General features: G+C 44.9%; 1 protein-coding gene across 1 annotated transcript; it reads left to right on the top strand.

The window, feature by feature from the left end:
• Window positions 1–854: 854 nt before the first annotated feature.
• On the top strand, window positions 855–25,485 carry E2F1 (E2F transcription factor 1). Its single transcript, XM_048498422.1, has 7 exons — window positions 855–1,712; window positions 9,081–9,171; window positions 9,956–10,175; window positions 12,423–12,575; window positions 13,761–13,875; window positions 15,058–15,262; window positions 20,567–25,485. Exons 1-7 carry the CDS (start codon window positions 1,485–1,487, stop codon window positions 20,815–20,817), a joined length of 1,263 nt encoding a protein of 420 aa, XP_048354379.1. The 5' UTR covers window positions 855–1,484; the 3' UTR covers window positions 20,818–25,485.
• Window positions 25,486–27,170: the final 1,685 nt, after the last annotated feature.

The following is a 27,170-nucleotide window of genomic DNA, read 5'->3' as shown; positions in this document are numbered from 1 at the left end:
GTTCATGTGTTCAACAGGACTAAAACATGAATGGGCAGCCACTTGATAGTAAGTTGCCATCTGATTCAAAGAATTTGGATTTATATCCCGCCTTTCTCTACTTTTAAGGAGTCTCAGAACGGCTTACAAACTCCTTCCCTTCCACTACGCACAGCAGACACCTTGTGAGATGGCTGGGGCTGAGAGTTCTGAGAGAACTGTTACTCATCCAAAAGTCACCCAGCAAGTTTCATGTGTAGGAGCAGGGAAACAAAGCTGGTTCATTAGATTAGAGACTACCGCTCTTAACCATTCCACTGAACAAGGGGCAATTATTTCTGAGTAAATGTGCGCCGGAACGGGCAGTTACTACAGAGATCAAATAAAAGCCAACCGGAAAGAAAGGCATAAAGAAATACTTTGCAGGGGGAAATGCAGGGAAAACATAAGGCGGCCACAGACAAATCGTGGGAAAGAAGCCGAGGCCACTCTAAGCAGCCCTTCCTCTTTCAGGACATAACACGAGCACGTCCCTCCACACGAACCACAATCCAATCTTCCCGGTCCTATAACACCGTCCCCTTTCCCACATGCCCCACCGCTGCGTCTCTCGGGTCTTTTCTGATTGGCCAGGCCGCGTTCCCCTTCCGCAATCTAAGCCGCTGTCATTGGGCGGCTGTCAGAACGTGTTTTTCGTCAGCGCGGCGCTCGGCGGCCGCGAGATCGTAGCCAACGGGAAAGCGGGCTGATGTATCAATCTCACAGCGGCCACCAATGAGCTGGAGATTTCCCTCCGAAGCCGAATGTTGATGCGGCGGCGCCGACCAATGGGAGCGGCGATAGCCCGCTCGTGCTGCTTTCGCGGCAAAAAGGATTTGGCGCGCAAACGTGTGCGGGGCCGGGACCAGCTGGGAACAATAACAGTGCCGGAGCAGAGTGCGGAAGATCGCGAGGGGTCCGCGCCGGCGCGCCTGGCAGAAAGTTCCCGGCAGGAGAAGAACAAACTCAGCCACGGAAGCGAGAAGAGACCGTAACAGAACCGGGCTAGGTAGCGAGGAAGTCGGCGCTGACCTGGAAAGCGTGGGCGGAAGGGAGCTCCGCTGTGCTCCGCAGCGTGTAACCCCCTCCTCTCCTCTTCCCTCCACCGGGAAACCGGAGGCTCACTGAAGGGGCTGCTGATGCCCTGGAAAGCAACCTTAGATTCCTTCGTTCTCGGTCTCTTTCCCCGCGGGGCCCTGGCAGGCTGCGGCTCCGCGGAACTCCCTTTCCCGGGCCTTTACTCTTAAGGAGGATGGGGCGTGCTCGTGGCTTCCACCCTCGCCACCCGGTGTCGCCCTCCCACCCGGTGCCCGGGACAATGCTGCTGGTCCGCTGATACGACTCAGATTCCCGGGAGGGCAACCCTTGAGTTCCCTCGGTGTGGCGGAGGGGGTCCCGAGGTCAGGGGCTCCCCACCCCCCCTGGCCTGCAAGCCGCTGGGCATGTGAACCTCGGAGCCTCGGATCATGTCTCTGGAGGGCCTGGGAGTGACCCAGAATGTGGCGGACCTGGAGGCCCTCCTGCGGGGAGCGGAGGCCATCCATGTGATGGACCAACAGATCGTGATCATTTCCACCCCGGATCAGCTCCCCCCGCCCGAGGGCGAGAACGACCCCGAACTGCTGCTCTTCGCCACTCCGCAGCCCGCCCGGTTGGAGACAGCCCCGCTGAGGCCTGCTCTGGAGCGCCCGCCGGTAATCTCGCCGTTTTCTCTCTTGTTGATGTTTTAGAAAGTCCAAGTCTTGGTCGGCGATGCCACGCGCTTGCTTGCTAAGCCGTGGGTGACTTCAGCCATGTGCTTAGTATGTGCCTGCTGTATTAACATGGACGGCGACACAGAGGGGCATGCTCTAACGAGAGGCACGGTTTGTTTAGGGCCTGGCTCCCGCAGCATGTTGGAAAGCAGAGGAATCAAAGGCCTAGATATGGAGATTCTTGTGAGCCACAGGAAACTATTTAGATTTCTAATTCATTACCAAAGGCACAGTTTTCAGGCTCCATCAGCATGAAGTTTCTTAACTCTCATGAAGAGAGCAAGCAGTAAGCCGCCTAGCGCTGCCTGCCTCTTCCCCTCTCCCTTTGCAAAAGTATTCAGCTGGTTAATTCTGTTTAAAATAATAATATGGTGTTGGAGTCGTTTCTTTTCTATCTAAGGCCCAAAGATATCTGACCAGAAGTGGACGGTAACAGTTGCATCTGAGATCTGAAGCTGATGTTTACACTGTGTGTCACTTTGGGAGAGTTCCTTCCCCTAACTAAAGGGGAGATGAAGGAAGAGTTTTTAAAGCTGTGACTCAAACAATGCCTCTTGAACGTGGCATATGTAACAGGAAGGGCAAAGAAAGTGATCGCAAACGCATGCAAATAAATCATTAACTAGCTGGAAAGTGCATTCTTCAAAACATTACCTTGTGGAACAGAATCCTGCAAAGCCCCCACTGCCTGCCCTGGATAGTTAAAATTTTTGCAAAGCTTGCTGGATTGTGGCAGGCCTCTGTCCTCTCAAAGCAGGCGTCTGTAAATTGTTAATGAAGCTGCTTAACTTCTTGTCACAGGATGTTAAGGCCCAGAGCCCTGTGCAGTCGTTTGTTTTACTAACATAAAGGAGCAACCAATGTTTTGGCCAGTGCCGGTCACTTCCTTTAGGACTGCTTACTCTTTACGCGATCTCTCAGTACTTAGCTGCATGTAGCAGCGCTAACAGAAGAAAAGTGATCTGTTGAAGGAAAAGCCAGAGGTAATACGCATAAAGAGAATGCTGCATTTAGAATGTCTCATAGACTGGCACTTGAATGTGTACAGTTAGAGAGAAATGCAGCTATATTGCAGTAACACTGTATCTCTGACTTCAGTTACATCCTGCTCTGTTCTTGAAGTGAAAGAAACGGCAAAGGCTGTTATGCCTTGTTATCATTATGGGTGGATATCATGTAGATAAAGTTACAGAAATTAGTGTTCAGCATAGTCTGTATTTTAACTGTAGATAGTATTCTATCTACACAAGCTTTGGTACTGCAGTGAGAGAGTGAGAAAAGCTTGAACCCCAGATTGAAAAGATAAAATTTAGGAGTTATCTGTTCCCACTGTTACATACTGTTATGTTGTTTCTTGTAATAACAAACAAGAAAATGTTACATTTAGAACATCTTGTGGATTGGCACCTAAATGTGCAAGTGTTAGAAATGCAGCTAAATGTGGTGTCGTTAAGAGCCAGCGTGGCGTAGTGGTTAAGAGCAGGTGGACTCTAAACTGGAGAACTGGGTTTGATTCCCCACTCCTCCACCAGGGCGGCTAGGACTCTCTATCGTTGGTGAACTGGATCCTTGCTTCTCCACCTCCATCCATTCCAGCGCTGGGTGACCTTGGAGGCACAGTCCACAGTTCGCTTTTTGAAAATCCCCCTCTCAGCCCCACCTACCTCACAAGGTATATGTTGTGGGGAAAGGAAGGGAATGGAATTCATAAGCCCCTTTGGGTCTCCTTACGGGAGAGAAAGGGAAGGGGAATATAAATCCGAACTCTTCTTCTTTCGTGGTGATCAGTGATTCCTTTTCCCAGAAAGTTGAGGGGTCCAATGTAACTTCTGCCCCCTGTTGCCAATGCTTTTGAGAGTTGCTACCAGAACACCACTCCTACTGAGCAGGTCTAGTGCAGGAGTCTCCTCCAACATGGTGGCTGCTGACATCTTTCCTGGTGCCTGTTGAGTATTTTAGAAAGTAGGCGGGGCCAGAAGGGGATTTTGCCCAGCCGGGCTCCCGATTGGCCACTGAAGATCTGAATCTTTTAAAATATTGCTATCTTTTAAACTACTGCCACCATAGCACAAGGATCATCATTGCTCAACTGAAAGTTAACTGTGTGTATAAGCATTTTAAATATTTTCATTTCAAAAGGTATCCTGTTGTGCAGAACTGCTGGCTAAAATGTCAAAGACTCATCAGTAGAGTTATGCGTAAACTCACTTCCTTACATGTTGTGGTTTCTCCCAGCATTCTGTGTCAGAATTCCAAAAGTGCCCAGAGGCTCAAAAAAATTGGCACCCCCTAGTCTGGTGTATGTATTGTTGGGCCGAGGGTCTTCCTTTGGTTGTTCAATATATACTCACACCAATTCTAGCAGGCACCATGGAAGAAGTACAAGGTCTTCTGTGAAACTTGGTCCACTTCTTGCTTTCAAAACATGGCTCGCTCTTTGGACTGTGAATGTAGCAACAGCATTTGACAAGGTGAGCAATTAAATGGCTGGATCTAGCAGAAATTTGCTGCTGACAGAATGGAGGGTGATTTTCACTGATTCCCCTCCCCCCACACGCACACCTGGTGGTAGACCTCTTACTCCCTTCTTCTGCTGTTTCTGAGCATCCCCTGTTTTCCAAGACCACCATTACAGGGACATATGTGGTAGTGGGGAATGACAGAAAAAAATCCCACTCTATTGATAGAAATTTATTCTGCCTGCAAAAGGTTTGTGGGGATCCTACTGAAAATCCTTGCGTTGTGATCTGAACACGAATTTGCATCCCAGTCCTTTGCATATTTACTTGGATGTGAGTTCTAGTGACTTACTCCAAGCTTTGTATGTATAGGATTGCAGCTTTAGGTACTCTTGAATTGTCAAATAAAACATGGAGCTATGGTTTTCATATGCTGCATCATATGCGATCTTCCTCCTGCTTGTCCACTTCTGGGGATCTTGAACCATTATTCGGGGATGGCTGATGCAAAGAGCTGGATGGACCAGTTGGTCTTTCTCAGGAAGCAGAGCCAGGGAGGCGATGCTTGCAAAGCTTTCTGGTAGTTGTCATTTTCTCTTCCCACAAGAGGCCCTTTCTGGTGAGGGGCCTGCAGTGGGCAGCTGCTTGACAGTCGAAGCTTTGTTTTAACTGTAGTCTGCTGTTTGGGCCCGGAATGTGTAATGAGCTTCCACGTTGTGTCGTCCCATCGGGGTGCAGCGTCTCAATGCCCCCCCCCCCGCCCCGTTACCACTGCTGCATACAAGCCATGTGCTGGTTTGAAGGCATGATCTGTGGACGCATGGAGGATCGCAGTGCCCCTGAAATGAATCTGCTCAAATCTTGAAATACTAGGGATCTGTCATTTGGAAAGCAAGGAAGGACTTGTTTAAAAGGACTTGTTCAAGATTTGTAACCGTGTTTTAAGTTCCTGGAGGCAAGAGTTTGGGACCTTTGTATGTTGTTAAATATGTTCAGAGTCTAAGATCCCACATGTACATTTCTAGGTGTCCCAGTAAATAGATGCCTGGATTTTTTTCCCTTTGCCATGACATTGCTGTGGAGACCAGTGTGAAGTCTGACTTGGAGACCGTTTGACAGATGCTGAGGTTCTAGTCTCTTTTCTTCTTGATGAGCTCAGTCAGAAATTGGGATTAACCAGCTAGAATCACAAATAAGCAGTCAGATATGCATTTACCTTTATTATTGGGTCGGATTCCGCCTGCATCTTTATTATGAGTGAGTTTGGTGTAGCAGTCACCTCATTCCCCCCGTGAGATCAGTTAGAACCCGGGCCTCTGATTTACCAACACAGAGCTTCCACTTGGCCTTAGGGAAGTATGTCTTATGATCTTACCCATGCTTGTTAGAAAATATATATATATCTATATATCTGCAATCGCGTATAGGTGGTCAGCATGATGCTCAAGGAATTGCACCCCCCATGTTCTTTGGCTGCTTTTACAACAGACTCCTAAATTGCCCTTTATGATTTCCAGTGTTAGTGTGGGTGCGATGGTTCAGCCCATTCTCTGCTTAGCTAGATGTCATCATTTTTATGCTCATAGACATAACACACATACTGTCCTCTGGGAAGGGAGAGGCTGGACATGACATTTATGTACGGCAAACAGGACTGTTGGCAACTGAATGTGCCTCTGTTGGTCGAAACGGGAAGGGAAGTGCGCTTGGACCACATCATTAACATTAAACGGCCCTATTTCTAGAGGCTGAATTAAAACGATTGTCTTACACACTGCATACTGCGTTAATTATATTCACTAGCTTCTGACTCTAACCCTAACTTCATTCATAATAAAGAATAAATCTTGGCATCCCTTGTGAAAGCGCATCTGCAAAGCATGTCTGTTGTTCCAATTCAAACTGGTTTAATTACTATGACTTTTCTCCAGGCCTCTATAAATTCTGGTTTTACAAAGGGGCTAAGAGTTTCCACTTTCAGCTGTCTTCTCCCTTCCCTTTATTCTGGGAAGGGCTTGAATTCTGGTTGTTCATTCGCACACCTCCCTTAGTAGAGTTTGTTCATGTACAGCAGGATCTCCTGCATTCATTCAAAGCAAGTATTTTATCAGTGGGACCAGCAAGAATACATTTCCTTCTGCAAAAATTTCGGTTTTTCTCTCCTCCTGTGACCCCCATGTACCCTTTGCTACTTCTTCATGCTCACCACAGAAAAGGAAGCCTGTTCCCTATGCTTGAGCAGCTGTAAAGGTAGTAGCAGTGGATTTGACGTAGCAGCTCCTTCTTTCATAACAGAAGAAAGGGTTTCCAAGTGAGATTTTCATTGCTTCTTCATAGCCATGTACATGGATCAGATCATTGACATAACTTTTCACAGCACAAAACTTCCAGACTCTCCTTATAGACTGGATTCCCTTGCTCACTTCCCCCTTAAAAATAGAAGATGCTATATAGAGTTGGATCCAACAAAATGTACTATTGGTAAAAAAGGAAACCTTTGCTTGCCAAAAATGCTATGCTGGGGATCACGGGAGCTGCATAGGCAAGGGTTATGTAGGATGGAGACTGTAATCAGTGAAGTAGAATAAAATGCTTTCAAAAATGAAAAAAAAAATCCCAATGCTACTTTTTCTTGTGGAAGAGTTTTTGCTACACATATGCAAATATAGTCTATATTTCCCAGGATTGTTGTGCTGTGAATCAGTCATGTTAGATGGGCTAAATGAAAAGCAGAGGAAGAATTTGGATTTATACCCTGCTTTTCTCTATCTTCAAGGAGCCTCAAAGAGGCCTACAATCACTTTCCCTTCCCCCCTCTACAACAGACACCTCATAAGGTGGGTGGGTCTGAAAGAGTTCTGTGAAAACTATGACCAGCCCAAGGTCACTCAGCAGGTTTCATGTGGAGGAGTGGAAAAATAAATCCAGTTCTCCAGATTAGAGTCCACCACTCTTACCCACTATATCACACTGGAAATGAAGCATGAACAAACCCCAGTATCTATACATTGCTTAATTTTTTTGACATTATTTAAATTTTCCTGGAAAACTTACACTACTGGCTGTAATAACCTAGAGCCTGAATCTGTGTGATAAAATGGAGAGACAGAGCACAGCCTCAGGTCCAGAAACGGTGGCTTAACTACACTTGGGAAATAGTTGCACTTATTTTGTCTATAAGGAGATTCTTGGCAAATGTTGGTGCTAAACCTCTCAGAGCAGATACCTGTTTGTGTCTTGTATGAGTCACTGTATAAATAATACAAACAATAGTTTATCCTTGGAGTACTCAGCTGAAAGGTCTGGCATGTCAACCAACTTGTCTTCCGCTGCAAGTCTTTGTCTTTCTAGAAGCAAAGATGCCTTTGGTGTGTCTGTGTTTGGCATGTATTCTGCCTGGTCGTAAGTCATGGTGGGAACAAGATCATGTTTCTGTAGCATGCACTGATGACCTCCAAAAATGGATTATGGTTAGGTTGAGGCTGGGAAGTGAGCAGTCTTATCCTGTAGTCACCCAGAAGAAGTCCTGGTTGATGAGAGCAATGAGCTGGGGATTTGATATGTCCAAAAATAATTTGGTCAGTTATTAGGTAAGTAATCATTTTGTTTAGATATACTAAAAAGATACCTTGAAAAAACAGACTTTTTATTTGTGCTAATTACAAAAACAAATCAGATAATGGCTGCAGTTCATTGGTTAACCTGCCTGAGACTTGCTATATTTGAAAGACTCTTAGAATTCTTCTTCTTCTTTGTGTGTATGGCTGTGACATTGTTAGTCACCTAGAAAAAAAATTAACTTCTAAAATGTGGAGATCATAAATTATTATGTCCTACTTGATTAATTCACTATTGGGGCAGCTTTTGCTGCGCAGTTAAGGTTTGCCCTGAACTGCTGCAAGGCAAATCTTTTTTCATTGGGGTGGTCCTACAGTACAGTTTTTTCTTCTTCTTGCCTGCATTAACTTATTGATTAATGTAATTGATTTGGGGGGGAAAACCCCCATAACTCTAGACTCATTTAATAGTTCTTGGCCTGTTGGCTCCTCCACACTGGATTATCATGGCCTGGTCTCGTCTTGTGTTTCCTGCAGAAACGATGAGTTTATCCACTCTCCTTACTTGTTGATTCCTAGTCTCATCTGTAGTCCTTTGCAGGTGACAGTGTGCTGTTGTTCAAGCAACACCTTCTCTGCTCTTGTACCTGGAGAAATTGTCTTTCTAGAGTATGAAACATGTCATAAGAGATATGTTGAATGGGCAACCCAATCCAGGAGGGGGGCAGATCTCCCTCTGGAGCTGACGCAAAGGACAAATGGAAGGGGGCATAACTGACCTGAGCAGGCGCCATGCAGCTCCACGGCACCTGACCCAGAAGCTGCTGCTCGCCTCCAGGCCCACTGGTACAAAAACCTGTACTGGAGTGGCTGGGGGTGGGCCAACCTACCTGCAGGACTGTCTCTCCTGTTACATCACCCAACAGACACTCCAATAATTGAGTGAACTACCTAATGTAGTTCTGCAAGGCCTGTAAGACAGAGCTATTCCACCAGCCATATGGTTGAGATACCAATGATTACCATCCTTGGCCTCCCCCGCCTCCTCCTTTATTCCCTTCCTTTTGAGTTGTGGTGAGCTCAGGCAGAATTCAGATGTTTTATCACTTTCTTGGATTGTAGAAATTATGTATAGTTTTAAGCTTATGGATGTTATATTTTTTGCTGGATTTATGTGACGTGTACATTTTGTTGGAAACCACCCCAAGCCTGAAAGGGGAGGGGCCAAGTAGCAATTTAATAAAATGAAAATACATAAAATCAAGACCTTTAAAAATGTCTTCTTTTTCCAGGTAAAACGGAAGCTGAATTTGGAGACTGACCACCAATATATTGCGGAGAGTGTCGAAGCACCTCGAGGAAAAGTGAAAAACCCTGTGAAAGGTGAAGTTGCCCAGTAGGGAGCTGTAATGTTTACCCCATTCCAGAGCACTTCAACGGTCCTAAATGAAGAAACTTCTTGTCCCAGTGGCTAAATTAATGCAGGATTCCCCACTGATTGAAATGTCAGAGATTAGAAGCATGGAGTATCCTTGGTTTTTGAGGGGAAGGAAGTAGGTTTCAAGGATATTAGTGTTGATGCGCATCTTGTGCTTATGAGGTACAGAACTGACCTTCTCAACTGCAAGGATATGCTTTGGCTTCACACTGGGCACCATTCAGGAATAACAGCTGTTCATAAAGTGCCTTAGGTAGCACTTTATTGGTAGACTACCAGCTCCTACCACTTGATGGGGATGTCCACCAGTTGTTCTCTTGTGCTAATTTTTTATTCTGTGATCATATTGCTTTGTGCTTGGCAAAACAAAAAGGTTTTTTTTAAAAAAATGTATAATGATATCAAAGGTTGTATTGGGCACAGAATTTTCAGGATCTCCACAATCTAGACTTTCAGCACTTTTCTAGCCGTACTGTAAGGACAGATCAGAAACTGAGCTGGCAAAGGCTGATGACACCTTAGTTTAGTAGTTGCAGCTCAAGGCTGCTGAGTTGAAGTCTGCAGGTATGGCATAGTTTCTGGATTCTAGTCTCATCTGTAGCAGATCATCTAGTGGTCTCATCTTGCAGAAACAATGCATAAAGCACACAAAAGCTAGTTCAGGTAGGCTGGATTCTAGTGCCTGGATATATTTTTTTCCATTGTAATGCAGTTTTTATTGGTCCCCAGGGCTGAAGTCTCCTGGAGAGAAGTCCCGCTATGAAACGTCTCTGAATCTGACCACCAAACGCTTCCTGGAGCTGCTGAGCCGTTCGCCTGATGGTGTTGTGGATCTCAACTGGGCCGCGGAGGTGCTCAAGGTGCAGAAGAGGCGAATCTATGATATCACCAATGTTCTGGAGGGCATCCAGCTTATTACCAAGAAGTCTAAGAACCACATCCAGTGGTTGTAAGTAGAAGATCACCTATCCTGTGTCCAGTTTTTAAGGCTTCCTCTGATAGCAACCATTTGGCTGCTCCAGTCAAATTGCAATTGTTTTGTAGCCTGTTGTTGGTTTCAGAAAGCAATGTTTTGTACTCACCATAAGGGAGTTGCACGGTTATCTTTTGGGGATTTTTCTCTTTGAAAAAACATGCATCCTTGTTCACAGAGTATGAAAGGGAGGCTTGGATTATGGTAATAAGGAGAAGGTTGACTGGCATGAAGTAAACATAGAGAGCATGACCAGCTGGATTTAATGCATCTTCTCTTGCTTCAGAACAGTGTTTTCTCAGATAGGGTTTGGGGACTCCCAGGAGTCCAAGAGGATATGCCAGGTGCCCACAAGTCCTTCATCAGGACAGAAGGTCACCTCTTCTTTTGCCCATCTCATTAATGTGAAAATGGAACCTTTTCTGCCCCTCTGCCTCAGAGGAAGGGGACAGAATTGGCTCCCCCTCTTTCAAAAGGCACAATCTCATACAACTGTCATTTCCTAGCTTCCAGATCACCTCAGAACACGCTGTTTGTGGGGAGCCAATAGCTTAGCCCCCGGAACTCTAGCTTGCCAAAAAGAAACAGTCCTGATGGAATTGTCATAGTTATTGCAAAATGTTAGGTAGGGGGAGCACTCTGTATTCATAAACAACAAAAGCTTGTTGCAGTTCTTTGTAGAATACCAGAAGGGCAGGATTTGTGTGTTGCTGCTCTTTTTCTATTTCTTGTGAGCAGTTCTGAAAGTTTTTCTTTGGTCTCTGTTAGCCTGACTTCTACCTAGGGGGTATTAACAAATAAGGAAGTAAAGCATTTTTTTCAGGACTCTACTATGAGTCCTTCCTGTGTTAGATCTTTGTTGTGTTTAGCTGGCAGAAGAATTTCTCTACACAATAACTAATGTAGGAAGTGGCCTTGAATCCTTGGGACACAGAGAGGCTGCAAGGAAGATCTTGAAAGTGTGTGAAGAGGGACTTTGCTGGGGCTCCCAGCAGGGTGCAGCTGGGCTCCCTGCAGCAGTTTTGTCTCCGTGGTTGCCAAAAATCTGCAACTTCACCCACTGGTGTTTTGTGTTCTACACTCCAATTGTGTGGCTTGCTTGTCTGATTTTTGGGACATTGCGTGGGATTGCAGCATCTCATGCACAGTGGGAGTGGGGTTATCTTGCCAAGTTTAGGATGGGTAGATGCAGAAGACACCTGCAGGCTCCGTTTGTCAGAAGCCTCAGTTCTGGCTTCCTGTTTCTGCAGATGCAGCATGTGCTAGTTGGAGGGATTGGGTAGATCTCTGTAAAGATGGCTGCTCTTACTGTCTATTTGTGAGGCCCTGCTTTCATATCCACCAGATGGTAGTGACAGGCTTGCATTGGAGCAAAAAGCTTATTCCAACTCCATACCATAAGGTGTCCAGAGCTGGGCCACTTGCATATCCTTTGCTTTGTTGTTGAGAAGATACATTGGGGAAGGGAAAGGCCTCTCTCCCTTTGAGCTTCTTGGAGGAAGGGTAGACTAAAAACGCACTAGACAATTTGCCACGTGAGACAAAAATGTCTGGTGAGCTGGCCACCTGCCTTTCAAGTGTCCTTTGATGTTGCTTATGAGAGATGTCTGTTCTGGGTTTAGGGCCAGCAAGTAGTTCCTGAGCCAACACAACATCATCAAGACTAGACATGCATGAGCATGCCACCAGGCTGAGCATATGCTTCGTACATTTGGCAAATGCTCAGTAAGGACCTATTAAGAGATGACTGCCAAAGCTTGCAATGTTAGCGTCCTGGGCACTATGTTTTAGTCTAGCCCACTTGAACACTTCATGTAATTTCTGCATGTTGTGCTTTTGTGCTCTGGCCATTCAGTCATGAGAGCTGGTGTGGAGTAGTGGTCAGAGTGTTTGTGTGGAAAAGGGGGAGGGTCAAGGCTCCAATGCACCTTCTGCAGGGAAGCTTGCTGAGTAACCATAGAGTAGTCAAGCACACATAACGTACAAGAATACAGCCCTTTGGAGAAAAGGTGAATACTCTGAATATATAGCTGCCCATCACTAGGTGATAAATATATCTGTGCGTTCATCATCCCAGTGCTGGTTGAAGTTAGACTGTGTGGAAAATGTACATTCAAAATGCAGTTTTATCCTCTTTTAATACGTCTTAGAGTAGCAGCAGATGTTACCCTGGGAGGTTATCAAGGAAGAGATTACTCCCTTTTGGACCCTCTTGTTTCTTAGGGGCAGCGGGTCTGCTGTGGGGAGCATCAGCAGGAGCCAGGGTTTGGTGAAAGAGCTCCAGGATCTTCAGGCTGCAGAACAACAAATGGACAACCTCATCCAAATGTGCACCACCCAGTTCAGGCTCCTGACTGAGGATCCCGAGAACAAGCAATATCCTTCTCTTGGAAGATGGAGGGGAGGATTGGGTGGTTTTAGCAGAGCTGAGGATGCAGAGAGCCTTCATAGCAGCATGAGCCTCGCAGAGGAAAGTCCCAGGTTCTAAAGAGGTAGCTGCACTCCTTGACATTCCAGGAATGGGTGTTGGTGTTTTAATTTCTGCTTCCCCACCCTGTGAGCTAGTGGAAAATACCCATCTGGCTTCTAGGTTATGGCTCTGGATTGTAGATCTGAGAGAGGGTGGTGGTGAATCAATCAGACATTGCTCATTTCATTGTGGGGGGGGGGGGGAGTTGCTTGGAGACCCTGTAGTTTTACTGCTTGGCCTGAATAATAAAATATAAATTCCCTCCCCTGTCTCTGGTGGGTGATCTGCCTCCAATGTATATTTGAGAGGATTAGAAGGCATTGTTCCCTAGTTTTGCCACAGATTTTAAATTGCTCCCAGAAAGGCTATGGAACAGAAAATCTAACTCATCCACCCTACCTCTTGCAAAAGTGTTTATGCTCCAAAAAGCTGTTTGATTAACAAGAAATTGGTCGTGGCAGAGGATGGGGCTTGAATGCAAGTGTTCAAGCATTGGCACCATCATAAGAAATCACATGGGTGATCTGAGATATAAGTATTTGGAAGGAAGAAGAGAATCATTCACACTGTGCTGCAAGCATGGTGTAGTGGTTAAGCACGGTGGACTTTAATCTGGACATTCAGGTTTATTTCCCCACTACTATACATGAAGCCTGCTGGGTGACCTCGGGCTAGTCACAGTTCTCTCAGAACTCTCTCAGCCCCACCAACCTCACTGGCTGTCTGCTGGGGGGAGAGGAGGGGAAGGAGTTTATAAGCCACTTTGAGACTCTTTAAAAGTAGAAAAAAAGCGGGGTATAAATCCAAACTTCTCCTCTTCTTCAATGAGTTTTCACTGTGTGGCAAGTTGTAAGTAGAGAGCAATAGGTGTGTATGCACACTATCACAGTAGCCCTTTCTCATCCTCTCCCCATACTTAGTCTACAGGTATATCTGTGTCTTTTATACTCAGTAGAGCAGTGAAGTTAGTACTGTTGTTCCCTAACATGTTGTGATTTGGCCCTTGAAAACTGAGTATGTAGTATTGTAGCATTGTGGGTCTTGGTGAATAGCCTGTGATCCTTCTCCTGGCAAAACTTGACTGAGCACACCTCAGCGTTTGTGACTTGCCAAGATCTGCGCAGCATTGCAGACCCCTCTGAACAGCTGGTGATGGTGATCAAAGCTCCCCAGGAGACACAGATGCAAGTGTCTGACCCAGCAGAGGTAACTTTTTCCTGGTTCCCTGAATTGCCGTAGCCCAGGGCCATGTAGCTCAAACTGTCCCTTTCAGTAAGGCTGTGGAGTCCAAAGTCTGCCTGCTGTTCTGCGAACTAGAAGAGGCTTCTGGGACTGAGTTGTGGTTGATGCTGCTGTAGTTAAATGTTCATCTTAAATTAATGGTGTGGCTACGATATTCAGATGATGTAATGCCTGACAGCGTTAGAAAGGAATCAGTGAGGATCTAATCCAGCTTCTCCCTTTTTCATACTTGCATCCATGTTGCATGTTGTTCCCAACTGCCTTGCCACAAAATTAGTAGACACTGACAAATAACTGTATGCAGAAAGCTCCTGGTTCATACAAATGTATGCACAAAGCTCCTGGTTCATACAAATGAGTTCATACAAATGAAGACCGGTCTAGTTGCACTTTAAAGACTAACATTTATTCCAGCATGAGCTTTCATGAATCCGAGCTTATTTCAGAGGCTATGAAGAAGGAAATCTCCTTTGCAGCATCTGAGGAACCAGGTGCTGACTCACCAAAGCTCATGCTGTAATAAATGTTGTTAGTCTTTAAGGTACCACTGGGCTAACAGGTATGATAATTCCAGAAAGGTAGCCATGTTAGTCTATTCTAGCAAAATAAAGCAGAAGCCCAATGGCACTGTAAAGACTAACAACATTTCTTCCAGCATGAACTTTGCTGAGTCAGAACTTGCTTCCTCGAATGCTGCAAAGGAGATCCTCGTCATAGCCTCTGAAGTAAGCTCTGACCCATGAAAGCCCACCCTCTTGGAAGCAGAGCAGGAGTGAACAATCTGATTTGCAGACAGCCAACAAAGCAAGCATGGAAACATGATGCACAAGATGTTGTCATATGTTTCCCACACTATGCTAGGATTAGGTTTCACTTTATCCATGAAGAGTGAACACATTCTAGTGAGTGACATGTTTTAAGTACAAGCTGCTCTTCTGGGGAAAATTGTAGACGGAATAAGCAGGATAAGAAAGTTCTTCAGACTTCTAAAAGCCTTCTTAAAGTCTGACTAGATTCTTGGCTTTAGAAGATGGTTACTTATGGGTACAAAAATAAATGCACTACCAATCTTGTTGTTACTGAAACCAAAGGATAACCCATGACTTGGGTCCTATTAAGTACGGCTTGCCTCTTGATCTCTTCTAGGCTTTCCAGATTGCTGTGAAAAGCACTCAGGGCCCCATTGATGTGTTCCTTTGTCCAGAAGAGACTTCTGGAGTCTGCAGCCCCAAAAAGAGTCCATTGAAAGTAGCTGCCGAAGAAAGTTCCCTGGAGTCATCACAAGCAGCTGCGTCTGTGCTGCTTCACCCCTCCCAGGATGCAAAACTACCATTGTTGAGTGGAGACCAAGGTATGTTACAGGGAACAGGGCAGCCCCCACGCCCTAGATCTGGCAACCAAGACAGAACTCTTTGCCAGGCCTTCTCTGAAGGTAGTCTGGACTCAGACTTGCTGTGTTTTTGGTTCCTCATGATGAATAAAGATTGTAGCCCCTTGGCAGAGATGGAGAATGTTGTCATTATAGATTCAGTATTTTCTCTTCTTTCCCAGTTGCAAGGGAAATAGCAGCACATTGCGCACAGCTGAGCAGCTCAAGAGAAGTGAGAGGCTGCCATACTATTTCTCCAGAGTACATTGTGGCTGCTGGCACTCTCTCAGGCTTTTCTTAGAGAGGAAAAAAAGGTTCACCAGTCTTGATAAAGTGAAGCCCAGTTCCCATTGAAAGGCACTGAGCAAATCAGCAAAAGCATCCACTGTGCTGTTTTAATTATAAAACTGAGGGCACTTTTGCACATGCAGAATAATGCACTTTCAATCCACTTCCAATGCACTTTGTAGCTGGATTTTACTGTGTGAAATAGCAAAATCTACTTGCAATTGTGAAAGTGGATTGAAAGTACATTATTCTGCATGTGCAAAAGTCCCCTCAGCCTCAGAGAAACCATTATGATTATTTTCGTCCGTGGAGCTAGACTGTAGAGTTGCTGCCATTTCAGGATTGTCTGTTTTGCCCATTATTTTATCCATCCCTAGTACAGCTGAGCCTCAGAGCTTTCAAAAGTGTAGTATGTAGCACAGGTTCCACAGGTTCCATGATCAACTTCTGCTGATGGGGGTGGGGGAGGGGGGGGGGAGAGAGAGAGAGAGAGAGAGAGAGAGAGAGAGAGAGACGGGACTCCCAGTTTTCAGTGCATCTCCTCTTAACCCTTTCCATTGGGAGAAGGATTTCAGAAAATGTTTTAGGCTACAGCTGGAGCAGAGAGTTGAAGCTCTGTTTTGCGGAAGAGGAGGAGGAGGAGTTTGGATTTATATCCCCGCTTTCTCTCCTGCAGGAGACTCAAAGGGGCTTACAATCTCCTTGCCCTTCCCCCCTCACAACAAACACCCTGTGAGGTGGGTGGGGCTGAGAGAGCTCCAAAGAACTGTGACTAGCCCAAGGTCACCCAGCTGGCGTGTGTGGGAGTGTACAGGCTAATCTGAATTCCCCAGATAAGCCTCCACAGCTCAGGTGGTAGAGCTGGGAATCAAACCCGGTTCCTCCAGATTAGATACACGAGCTCTTAACCTCCTACGCCACTGCTGCTCTTAACCTCCTACGCCACTGCTGAAAGACATGCAGGGTATCAGAGATTGTACTGCAGAACGCTTTGCCTGAAGCTAGGCCAGACTGGGAATAAAAAAGAGGGTGTAACTCTTTCTATAAGGATACAAGAATTACCCTTGAATCATGATACATCTGACAGCCTGTCCACAGGAAACTATTTAATGTTAAAAATGAGCTTTTTAAGAGTTCTGTATGGTTTCTCTGGGTGTTTCGCAAACATACCCATTCCCATTAACCACTTCTAGCGCCACTTCCTCTGGATGCTTCTGTCAGTTAATCGATTAAGATATCATGAGTTTAGGCCTGAGACTGAGGAATGGAGCAGCCTGTAGTACTCAAGACAGGCTTTTCCTTATACAAAGGCCTTGGGTCTTTCTGGCCTTGGTTTTCAAGGCCCCTTCCAGGCCTCAGGCTGGACTCTGAAAAACTGATGGAAAAGCTGGAGCCAATCACTGTTTGTAGGGGAGAGTGCTGTCTCTGAAGCTGATCACCAGCAAGGCAGCTTTTGTAGGGAGTTGATCCCTCATCCCAAGTTGAGGGAGAAGACCAATAAATACGTTCACAATAGGGAAATTTATTGTTTTCCAGCCAGATTCTTTCTCTGGAATTTTTTTTTCATAACTTTTGATTACACAATTATAATTCTTGTTTAAATAGTCTTTTTATTCACTGTGCCTGAGTCCTTCATAACCTCATATTTAGCTGTGCAACAGAGCATATCCTGACTGAAGAGGGAATTAATGGGGGCTACCGAGAGGGTTCTCTGGGCTCTTTCCCTAGTCAAACCCCAAAATCAGAATAATTGATAACAGCCAATTACAGTACTTGCTTGCTCCCGTGGCAAAGCGGGAAGTGTGGGGCTGGAAAACTCCTTGAAAGAGACTCTTCACCCATTCCTGCCATTTCCTGTGGTATGAGATCATAATACACAGGAACCTTCTAACCACCTCAATGTTGTTAATGTGTTTGAGAGATTTATGGTGTATAAAATTGTCACAAATCAACTCTGTATGACATTAACCAGTTAAATCAGAGAAGATATAGTTTATTGCTAGTTCTGTGTGGCAAACCAAGCTTCATTAGCACTCGTTAGTGTTCTTAAGAAATCATTGTTGCCTGAGATTTTTTGGCCAAAGTTATATAAGCTACTGATAGCCTGGCCTAGTAAAAATAGCTCCACTTCAAGGCTAATCTGTTTTGTCACTTGTCACACAACAACAGGCCCATGGTCTTCTGATGTGTCTGTCTTTTTGTGTTGTAACTGAAGTGTCATGCAAACAGTAATTATGGAATAGGTGTGTTCAGCACTTAATCAAAGAATTGGAAGAGACCACAAGGGCCATCAAGTCCAAACCCCTGCAATGCAGGAATACGTAATCAAAGCACTCTTGACAGATGGCCATCCAGTCTCTCTTTAAAAACCTCCAAAGAAGGAGACTCTACCACACTCCGAGGTAGTGCATTCTACTGTCAAACAACCCTTACTGTCAGGAAGTTTTTCCAGGTGTTTAGGTGGAATCTCTTTTCCTTCACCTTGAACCCATTACTCCTAGTCTCCAAAGGCGCAGAAAACAAGCTTGCTCCCCCACCAACATAACATCCCTTCAAGTATCTAAACATGGCTATCATGTCACCTCTTCACCAAACTAAACATACCCAGCTTCTCTTCACCAAACTAAACATACCCAGCTCTCTAAGTCTCTCCTTGTACAGCATGGATTCCAGACCTTTTACCATTTTGGTTGCCCTCCTCTGGACCCGTTGGCTATATGGTCAATAATATCCTTTTCTTGAATTGTGCAGTGTCCAGGAACTGTACAATAATATTCCAGATTGAGATCTAAGCAATCCAATGCAGAGATAGAGAGGGTACAATTACATCCCTCGATCTTAAGGGATTGCTATACTTTCTATGCTCGGCATACAGCCCAAAATCAGCACGTTAGCTTTCTTCACGACACCGCATCTACACTGCTGACTCATGTGTCAGTTTGTGGACTACCTAAAGGACTCCCAGATTCCTTCTCGCGATAGTCTTAGTGTGTTGTCAAACCAAGGTGTCATCATTCTATATCTGTGCATTTCTCATTTTTTCTGCCCTAAGTGTAGGAATCCATTTATCTCTGTTGAAAGGTTCTACTTGTTTGTTTTGGCCCAAGCTCTCTAAATCTGTCCAGAGTCATTTCGGAAGGTTCAGACTCTATCACCTCTGCCTAGTTAGCTACCCTTCCTATTTTGGTGTCATCTGCAAATTTGATTAGCATACCCTCTATTCCATCATCCAAGTTGTTGATAAAAATATTGAATAGCACTGGACAGGACCTTGTGGCACCCCACTAGACACTTCTGTCCAGGGTGAAGATGAGCCATTGATGAGCACCCTTTGAGTTCAGTCAGTCACTTGGAGCTCACGGTTCCTTAGGAAAGTACATTGATTTTTAACATCTTCAAATGCAGCAAGAAAAGGAGCATAAATAGCTTGCCAGTCATGAATCACATCCAAGTGTGTGTGCAAGGGAAGTTTTATAAATGCAAGAACATGTTGCTGTTTTTCCAATTAATCTATATATTATTGGATGAAAGCAAATCAGCTCTACTTAGCTTCCTAGCTGAAATGAGTTTAGGCTAGCCGGGGGTATTCAAGACTGCTGCAGTACTCCATTATCAGCTGACTTTTAATTAATTTATTTTTGATTAATAAAAGTGTTTATACCCTGCCTTTCTATAATACATAAAATCCAATAGAATAAAATACAATAAAACCACACAGTACCATAAAAAATCAAGACTACAATAAAAGGCACCTACAAAGTTTCAATTGCTGATTGTTAAAATCTAGATGTTAACCACTGCCTGAAATTAAAACACTTTCACCTGGTGACAGAAGGCTAGCAAGGAAGGAGCACGCTGGTCTTCCATAGTGTTCCATAGTCTAGGTGCCGCCACCAAGAAGGCTCTCTTCTAGGTTCCTACCAAATGTATTGATGGGATGGGGAGATAGCCTTCCCCGGAATATCTTAATAAATAGGCAGGTTTATATAGCCGTGGTGTGACTGCACTTGGAGTACTGTGTTCAGTTCTGGTCGCCACATCTTAAAAAGGGTATCGAAGAGATAGAAAAAGTGCAAAGAAGGGCAACGAGGATGATTGAAGGATTGGAGCACCTTTGGAACTCTTTAGTTTGGAGAGGAGACGTCTGAGGGGGGATATGATTGAAGTCTATAAAATTATGCATGGGGTAGAAAATGTTGACAGAGAGAAAATTTTCTCTCTTTCTCACAATACTAGAACCAGGGGGCATACATTGAAAATGCTGGGGGGAAGAATTAGGACTAATCAAAGGAAACACTTCTTCACGCAACGTGTGATTGGTGTTTGGAATATGCTGCCACAGGAGGTGGTGATGGCCACTAACCTGGATAGCTTTAAAAAGGGCTTGGACTGATTTATGGAGGAGAAGTCGATCTACGGCTACCAATCTTGATCCTCCTTGATCTCAGATTGCAAATGCCTTAGCAGACCAGGTACTCAGGAGGAGCAGCAGCAGAAGGCCATTGCTTTCACATCCTGCATGTGAGCTCCCAAAGGCACCTGGTGGGCCACTGCGAGTAGCAGAGTGCTGGACTAGATAGACCCTGGTCTGATCCAGCTGGCTAGTTCTTATGTTCTTACGTGGGAGTAGGTGGCCCTTCAGGTAATCTGCCTCAAGCCAATGCTTGTGGGCTGATTTTCAAGGCAAAAAGGTGAGGCTAGCTAGGCAGCACAGGTGGCGAACCTATGGGAGACCTTCCAGATAGCTTCATAGACTTTTATTGATTCCTCAACAGACCCACTGCTGGCACATGGCCAATTGGCCATGCTGGCAGGGGCTGATGGGAATTGTAGTCCATGAACATCTAGAGTGCCATAGGTTCGCCACCACTGAATCCTGAAAATGATGTCTTTTGCGGATGGACCAGCTGGGGATAATCACATTGGCAGAACAACATTGTGAGTCTTGATTGCATGAACAAGTTCCTAGTCCACCATTACCCCTTTCTCTCTTGACAGAGCCCCTGTTGCCCGGGGACAATTCCCTGCCTCTGAAGTGCTCAACAGATGACATGACTCTCTCACCACTGGCCTCGGTTGATGCGTTGCTGGAGCAGGGCAAGGATGACTTCTCCAGCTTCCTGCCTGCTGAGTTCATTGCCCTTTCGCCACCCCAGACCCAGGACTACCATTTTGGGCTAGAGGAGGGTGAAGGCATCAGTGAGCTGTTTGACTGTGACTTTGGAGACTTCACTTCTTTGGATTTCTGAGCATCTTTGGGGCTGGGGAGGAGGCTCTTGGCTGACCTTGTCCCAGTTTGTGAGGCGTCCCTCAGAGCTGACCTCTGAATGTAAATGCAAGGCCATCTGAGGCCTCCTTGGCCATTGTGCTGTGGAGGAAGAAGGAAGGAGGCTGAACCAGGATGGTATTGGAGTCATGGGTGGGAACTGGTGGCTCACCCTGATGGAGGGAGGCTGACAGCTGCTGTGTAAATGGGTGGCCTCTTGTCTGTGACCTTGGGGCTAGCATACACTGATGAACCCAGGCAAGTAGTTGTAGAGGTGATAGTCCTGGCCAGTAATGGGTAGCTGAAGTCTGTGGTGCCATGTTTTGATGCTGTTGGAGTAGTCCCAGTGGGGCAGTAGCCATAACAACAATGTCACCTATCTTACTGTTGCCAGACTGCTGCTTTCCCTGAATTTTTGCCTCTGTGATTGTAGGCTGGCCCCCTTTGTCAGTGGCTTATCTCCCCCTTGCTACTTAATATGAGTTGTTTCTCCTCCTTCCTGGAAAGAAGAAAGTTGTCCTTTCCTCGGTCCCAGCAAAGGTTCCATGGATTTCGAAGCAGCAGCGTCTGTGAGGTATTCTTGTGGGAGGGCAGCTTTCTGTCAGGAATAAGGCAGGAATGTTATTCTAGATACCAAACTGACTATAACTTTGATACCACGCTGGTGATGAAGCATTATATGCTTGGAGGTTGAGGGCAGGGGTGGGAGGAAAAATGAAAATATGTCGTTTAGCTGACAAGGTGTGGAAATGAGATTGGGACTGGTAACAAAATTAAAATGGCCCTGCTGAGGAAAGAAAGCCAAGTATGTCGGGCAGGGTTGGCTGTTGCTGAAAGAAACCTTTTTGTCACGGTGGGGGTTAGCCCAAGCTGTTCAAGCTAGCTAAAGAAAATGATCAGATGTGCTAGAAAGATTTTACTGTCTGCTTGAAAAGGAACAAAGAAGATATCCTAAAATGGCAGCCATGAGGGGAATGGGAGGCTGCTTCCAGATATGTGCTCAGAGCAAGAAACGCTTGTTTCTGGAAGTTCTGCTCATTCTAAAGCTTTAAGGAGAGTTATGTATAGCTTATTTATTTATTTTAGATTTCCCTCCTTATTTTCTTCTTGAAAGGCATCTTTTAAAAATATATATATTTCAAGATGGAACGTGTGCGTTTCTCGAAGGGGGGTGGGCATAGATAGAACTAATTGGCCAAGTGGCCAGTGCATTTCAACTGTCCTTTTTCAGAGGCTGGCAAAGCAGATAGGGCCGTGTGAAAACAGGCCGAGGGAATAAAAATAGCAGGGAGCATTTCTTCCATCAAGATAAGCAGAGAGCCTTCGTGATAGTCTCCGTGAAGGAGAGGTGATCTTTTTTCTTTCTTATTTTTCTTTTTGGTTTTCTTTTTGTTGTTGTTTGATGGGTTTTTTGTTATTGTTGTTTTGCTTCAGCTAATATTGTTGGCATGGAGCAGCAGACTTCTTGTTGTTCTGGGACTGCCTTCCTTATAAAGTCAAGGCAAAAAAATTGACGTCCATCCTCATGCTGTACCCTGTGCAAAGCACTATGGGGTAGTCAGATGTCACAAATCCATATTATTTATTTTTTATTATTTATGTGGCTTCCCCCAGTGCTCCTGGAAGGTATGGAGAGTATCTGCAGAGGAAAACTGCATGAAATGGAATTAGGCATATCCAGGTATGTGGAATGAGGCCATATTGTGTCCTGTTAGAATAGCTAACTCTAGCTAAGGAGAATGGAGAGCTGAATTCAGGAAATGGGTAGGTAGCCAGTGTTTTGTAGTTTAGCTGATAAGTCTGCTGAGAACAGATTGTTGGGTGGTCCTATCTATATGATGAAGTATGACTGGTGAAGACTGTTGAGAAGTGCTATTTATTGATAGTAAATGAACAGAAGGTTTGATTAATAGAGGAAAAAAATTGAGGGGATGTTGAGGAAAGAAAGAGAGAGCCTGGCAAGTGAAGCTGGGGAAGGCATGGCTCGGTTATTGGCTTATCCATTTTGCTGTGGAGCTTTTATCCTAAGAAACCAAGGATAACCTTAGATATGTAAATATTGCCAGGTGGGTGGTCGAAGAGTTGTGCTTAGAATATGGGCAACACGGCAAGAAGCGCTGTCCTTGGGCGCCTTCATGCCAGAATTACTACCTATTTCAGTTAAATGAAACTCACCAAAGTATGCTGCTCCTTAGGAGGGGCTTCTCTTGCTTTACAAAAAATAGTTGCTGTGACTGTGAGTGTGTAACTTGAAAAACCAACAAGTTGTACCAGGGAAGCAAGGATGGGGGTGCGGGGGGTGTTTAAGCCCTTATAGCTGATGGGTCAATGGAACAGCCATTTTTGTTTGGTCTGCTTTTGTAAGGAGAAAGAAGCTGTGTTGGCCTGGCAGAGTAAAATGGCAGAATCAGGCAGCAGTTACCTGCTGTGGTAGAGAGTCTTGGACATCATAAATTTCATGGAAATACCTTGGCTGCAGGGGAAAATGGGAATGAGCTCCCTAGCTGACCTTCTGTTATTGTCAAATACAACATTAGTCCTTAGATCAAAATGTGGTTGGCCAGGGGATGGTTATCTAAAAATGAATGTACATCAGTGCACTTAACAGTATATTTTCTTCCTGGGAGTGAGACCTCTGCAGCAAAGCCAAAGCACCCAATGGGAAAGAATCATTCTCCCATAGCAAGGCCTCCCTAGTCACAACGTAAAAAGGTAAATCCCTTGTTTAAGTTCTCAAGATAGCATATTGTAGGTTGAGCAGCTGCAACTGACCTTACTTGAAACAGCTGTTAAGGGCTATGTTCTCCACCACCACAACTTCTAGGACGTTTGGTGAGATGTACCGTTCCTTTGCAACTTTATCCTACTAGGCCCTTACTTTCATGTTTCAGAGAATATGCAGTGGAAGTTCTTGTTCACTTAAATGTGCACTGACTTCCTCTGGCTTCTGTGCATGAGCCCCCTTGTCTTGTCTGATGTTCATTCCTCATGAATGTGGGCATCTTCTGGGAAATTCAGTTCTAGGTCTCATATTTGTCAAGGAAGCTGAAACTCATTCATCAGGAATTGATCAAGTATGCATTTCATATTTTGTGATTTCCACTGAATTATCCTGTTAGGTTTTCAGTTCTGCGGAGACTATCATCTCAACGAATCTTTACATTTTTGCTGCCTTTCTCAGAGGAGGAGTGAAGTAAGGGCTGAGTACCTGGTAGGCCACAACATGTGGCTGGGATGTTGCTTTTGGCTTGATAGGACACCTGTTCCATAGGCCTGCACTAGGATTTACTTTATCCCTTTCTACATACTTATGTCAGATAGTTGTGCTACTGTTCCTCCTAGATTGTACAGTGTAGCTATATTTTCTGAGTTTTCCACTTTTGTATGAGAAAGCTACCTGCGGCCTTCATCATCCCAACGCACGTAGCATGTAGATGGGTCTGATCTCTCCCTCCCGCAGGTTATTTGTTTCATCTCTTACATCTAACCTATTTTTTTGTTTAAGCCGCCTTTGATAAAAAAATGGTGACGGGGGATTCTATTTGTGAACTTATCTATGTACAAAATATCTCAGCTCCAGATCAGAAGATCAGGTAACAGCAAATGGTGTTCTCATCTATTCAGGTAAAAACTTTTGTATTCCAAGGAGGATGCCCAGAAAATACATAAGGAAAACTAGGATAAAGGAATAAAGGGACAGTGTATTACAGGTACTTATGGGAGCTGGGTGTTTAATATGCAAGTAGATCTTGCATGGTAGAAGAACCAAATTCAAAGTGCTGTAGAAGGCTTTCTGCTGTTGAGATGATGACCTTTACTTCTTGACCAGAACTTCCAAGGCAATGACACAGGGAAGACTCACCAAATATTCTACTGATAAAATTAATTTTGGGGTAACCTTATGGTAAATATGCCCATGGTATCAAGGGCCCATCATGAGAAGTGCCTGATGTATTATGTTCTAGATGCCTTAGCTGTGAGCGCTGATGTCCAGAAGCAACTACAGAACTGTCTTCTGACATCAACTGAAATCCTGTGGGAAAGAAAGGTAGGGGGGACAAGAGCAGCCTGTCTTGCTCTTCTTTTTAAAACTCAGATGGGGAAAACTTAGAACAGCCTGTATTATTGATAGTTTCGAAATGCCTTGAAATCTCCTGGTTAAAAAGAAAGAAACCTAGATTCCTATGTTGTTCCCCCTTCCTGTAGGCCTTTACTAATTGCAGAAAGAGATGTGGATACACTCAGGCTGCGATTCGCCTTTGTCTTGTTCTTTTATTAAAATTGAAAGCACAGTAGAAAGGAAGGTCTTTTCTTTTTCCCGCAGCAAGAGAGTGTGTGACCGGACATTATTGCTCAAGCATAAGGGACTGTAGAATCTGTGAACGTTGCATTTTGGGAAGAGATGGTGTTAGGTGGGGGTTGTTAAGCCCTACTGGGGCCTTGGGATGATGGTTTTTGAAGATTGCACCTTTCTGTACATGCCCAGCTGGGAATTCTGGGTTTTTCTGGCACCCAAGCTGCTCAATACAATGCAAAACTGCTGCAAATCCCAGTGCCTAAACACTGAGGGACAATGCACTTCTGTGTACCTTTTTTATAACAAGCCTTGTTCATGATTTGTGCTTTTGGTTTTAATAAATATTTCTACTTCTTTCCTTGTCTGCTTGGTAATTTGTAACTTAAAATGCTGACTAGCCTCAACAGAACTTGTCAGTGTGAAATCTTGTTCTTGCTTTTCTACCCTAAGCTTTTCCAAATCCCGCTCAAGAAAGGGACTGTCTATTTCACATTCCTGAAAGACAGGACTATTGGGTGCTCTGCTTTACAAGAAAAAAAGCAAATTAAAAACTCTGCATTATATAAATTATGAGGATATGCATATATTTACCAGGGTTACATAATTATGCTATCTACCGGAGGGTCAAAACCATCATTTGGCTTCATCACTGGAAGTCCTGCTCAGCTCCTGCCTTCTGATGTTTTCACAAGGCTCTGTCCAGAAGCAACCTTTGAAACTACAGAACATCTCAACCTTCAGGTGTCATGAGCCAGTCCCTGGGAGATGAGGAATCTGACGTGGAGCCTGAAGGCACTGTGGCCAAGGAGCTGCAGGCAATAGAGCCAGCTCCAAGCCTTGCCCTTCCAGCCGAGGCAGAGCCAGCTCCAAGCCCTTCCCTGCCAGCCAAGGGAGATCCAGCAACAGAGCCTGATGCCATGCAACTGGGAGAGTCATCAGTTATCTCAGAGGAGCTAAGTAACAAGCCAGCTGCATGAAGAAGACAAAGGCAGCAGCTAAATGGAGAAGTGCTTGTGTTGCTGCTAGCTATGACTGAAAGCTCTGCGAAATGGAGGCATCTGCATCTGAGGAGGACAGAGTCCTTGCAGGATTCTTGCCTCATTAGCAAGGATCTCCTATATAAACCCTGTCTTGGGCTTGGCTCTGTCTGGGTGCAACAAGTTCAATCCACTAGTGCTGATTTGAGAGAAGGTACTTGGCTTTATCATCTTGCTTTTTTTCATATCTCTAAGGCCTTATTTAGAGATTTGTCTCAGCAAGCTTCCTGTTTGTGTCAGGCAGTCTCCAAATCAGATTATTGATATGCTGACATATTAGAATCTGCACTATATGAAGAGTAGCTCTAAATTCCAGGTCATTCCCTACTCCAGTTTCCTGGGTGTAGGAGTTTCGTGTGAGCTGGGACCTCTCACTGGGCTTTTAAGAGACTGTGGAAAACGATGATTTTTCCTGCTAAAATATTCAGTTACCTACTTTAAAAATCCCACCTATTTACATTAACCAAGTGTTTACTGTTCGGATATTGTAATTCAAGTATAAATCTTACTGGGCTCCATGGTAATGCCATTTGTTCTGAGTGGAATGGGGGGAAGGGGGGGAACAAGCTTGTTGCCAAAGCAGTTGGGCTGCTACTACCTGTGTTGTGGAACAACCAGCAGCGAGAAAGGGAACCTAAGCCAAGTTGCTTCAGCGACACACCACTGGGCTGTTTCTCTGTGTTCTATAACTTCCCCTTGGATTTCCTTCAAACACTGCTGTAAGGGAGGGTACATTTATGAAGGGAGGATTTTGCAAAAACAAAAAACCCTGCATGTTTTGGCCTGGCTCAACTACTTGAAGTGGTTAGAGAGGGAGTTTTGCTTTTGTTAGAGTGTGTAATTGAGGAAATACCAAGAAACTATAATTTGTGCTCCTCTTAACCTGCTGTGTGGAAAGATGGCTGCTATGCCTCTGCCAGCAGCTTTCCTGCTTGTGAGGAAGTTGCCAAATTGCAGTTGCCAAATTTGGATCTCTGTCTAAAGAGTCTGGAATGCCATTGC

This window comes from Sphaerodactylus townsendi, linkage group LG05, assembly GCF_021028975.2.
Source record: "Sphaerodactylus townsendi isolate TG3544 linkage group LG05, MPM_Stown_v2.3, whole genome shotgun sequence".
Lineage (NCBI taxonomy): Eukaryota > Metazoa > Chordata > Lepidosauria > Squamata > Sphaerodactylidae > Sphaerodactylus > Sphaerodactylus townsendi.
The sequence above is the reverse complement of the archived record's forward strand: the minus strand, read 5'-3'. Positions and strand labels throughout refer to the sequence as shown.

Coding starts and splice junctions, on each gene's coding strand:
- E2F1 (XM_048498422.1), top strand. CDS start 1,485: ATGTCTCTGGAGGGCCTGGGAGTGACCCAGAATGTGGCGGACCTGGAG. Junction 1,713..9,080: donor CTGCTCTGGAGCGCCCGCCG/GTAATCTCGCCG, acceptor TTCTTTTTCCAG/GTAAAACGGAAGCTGAATTT. Junction 10,176..12,422: donor AAGAACCACATCCAGTGGTT/GTAAGTAGAAGA, acceptor CTTGTTTCTTAG/GGGCAGCGGGTCTGCTGTGG.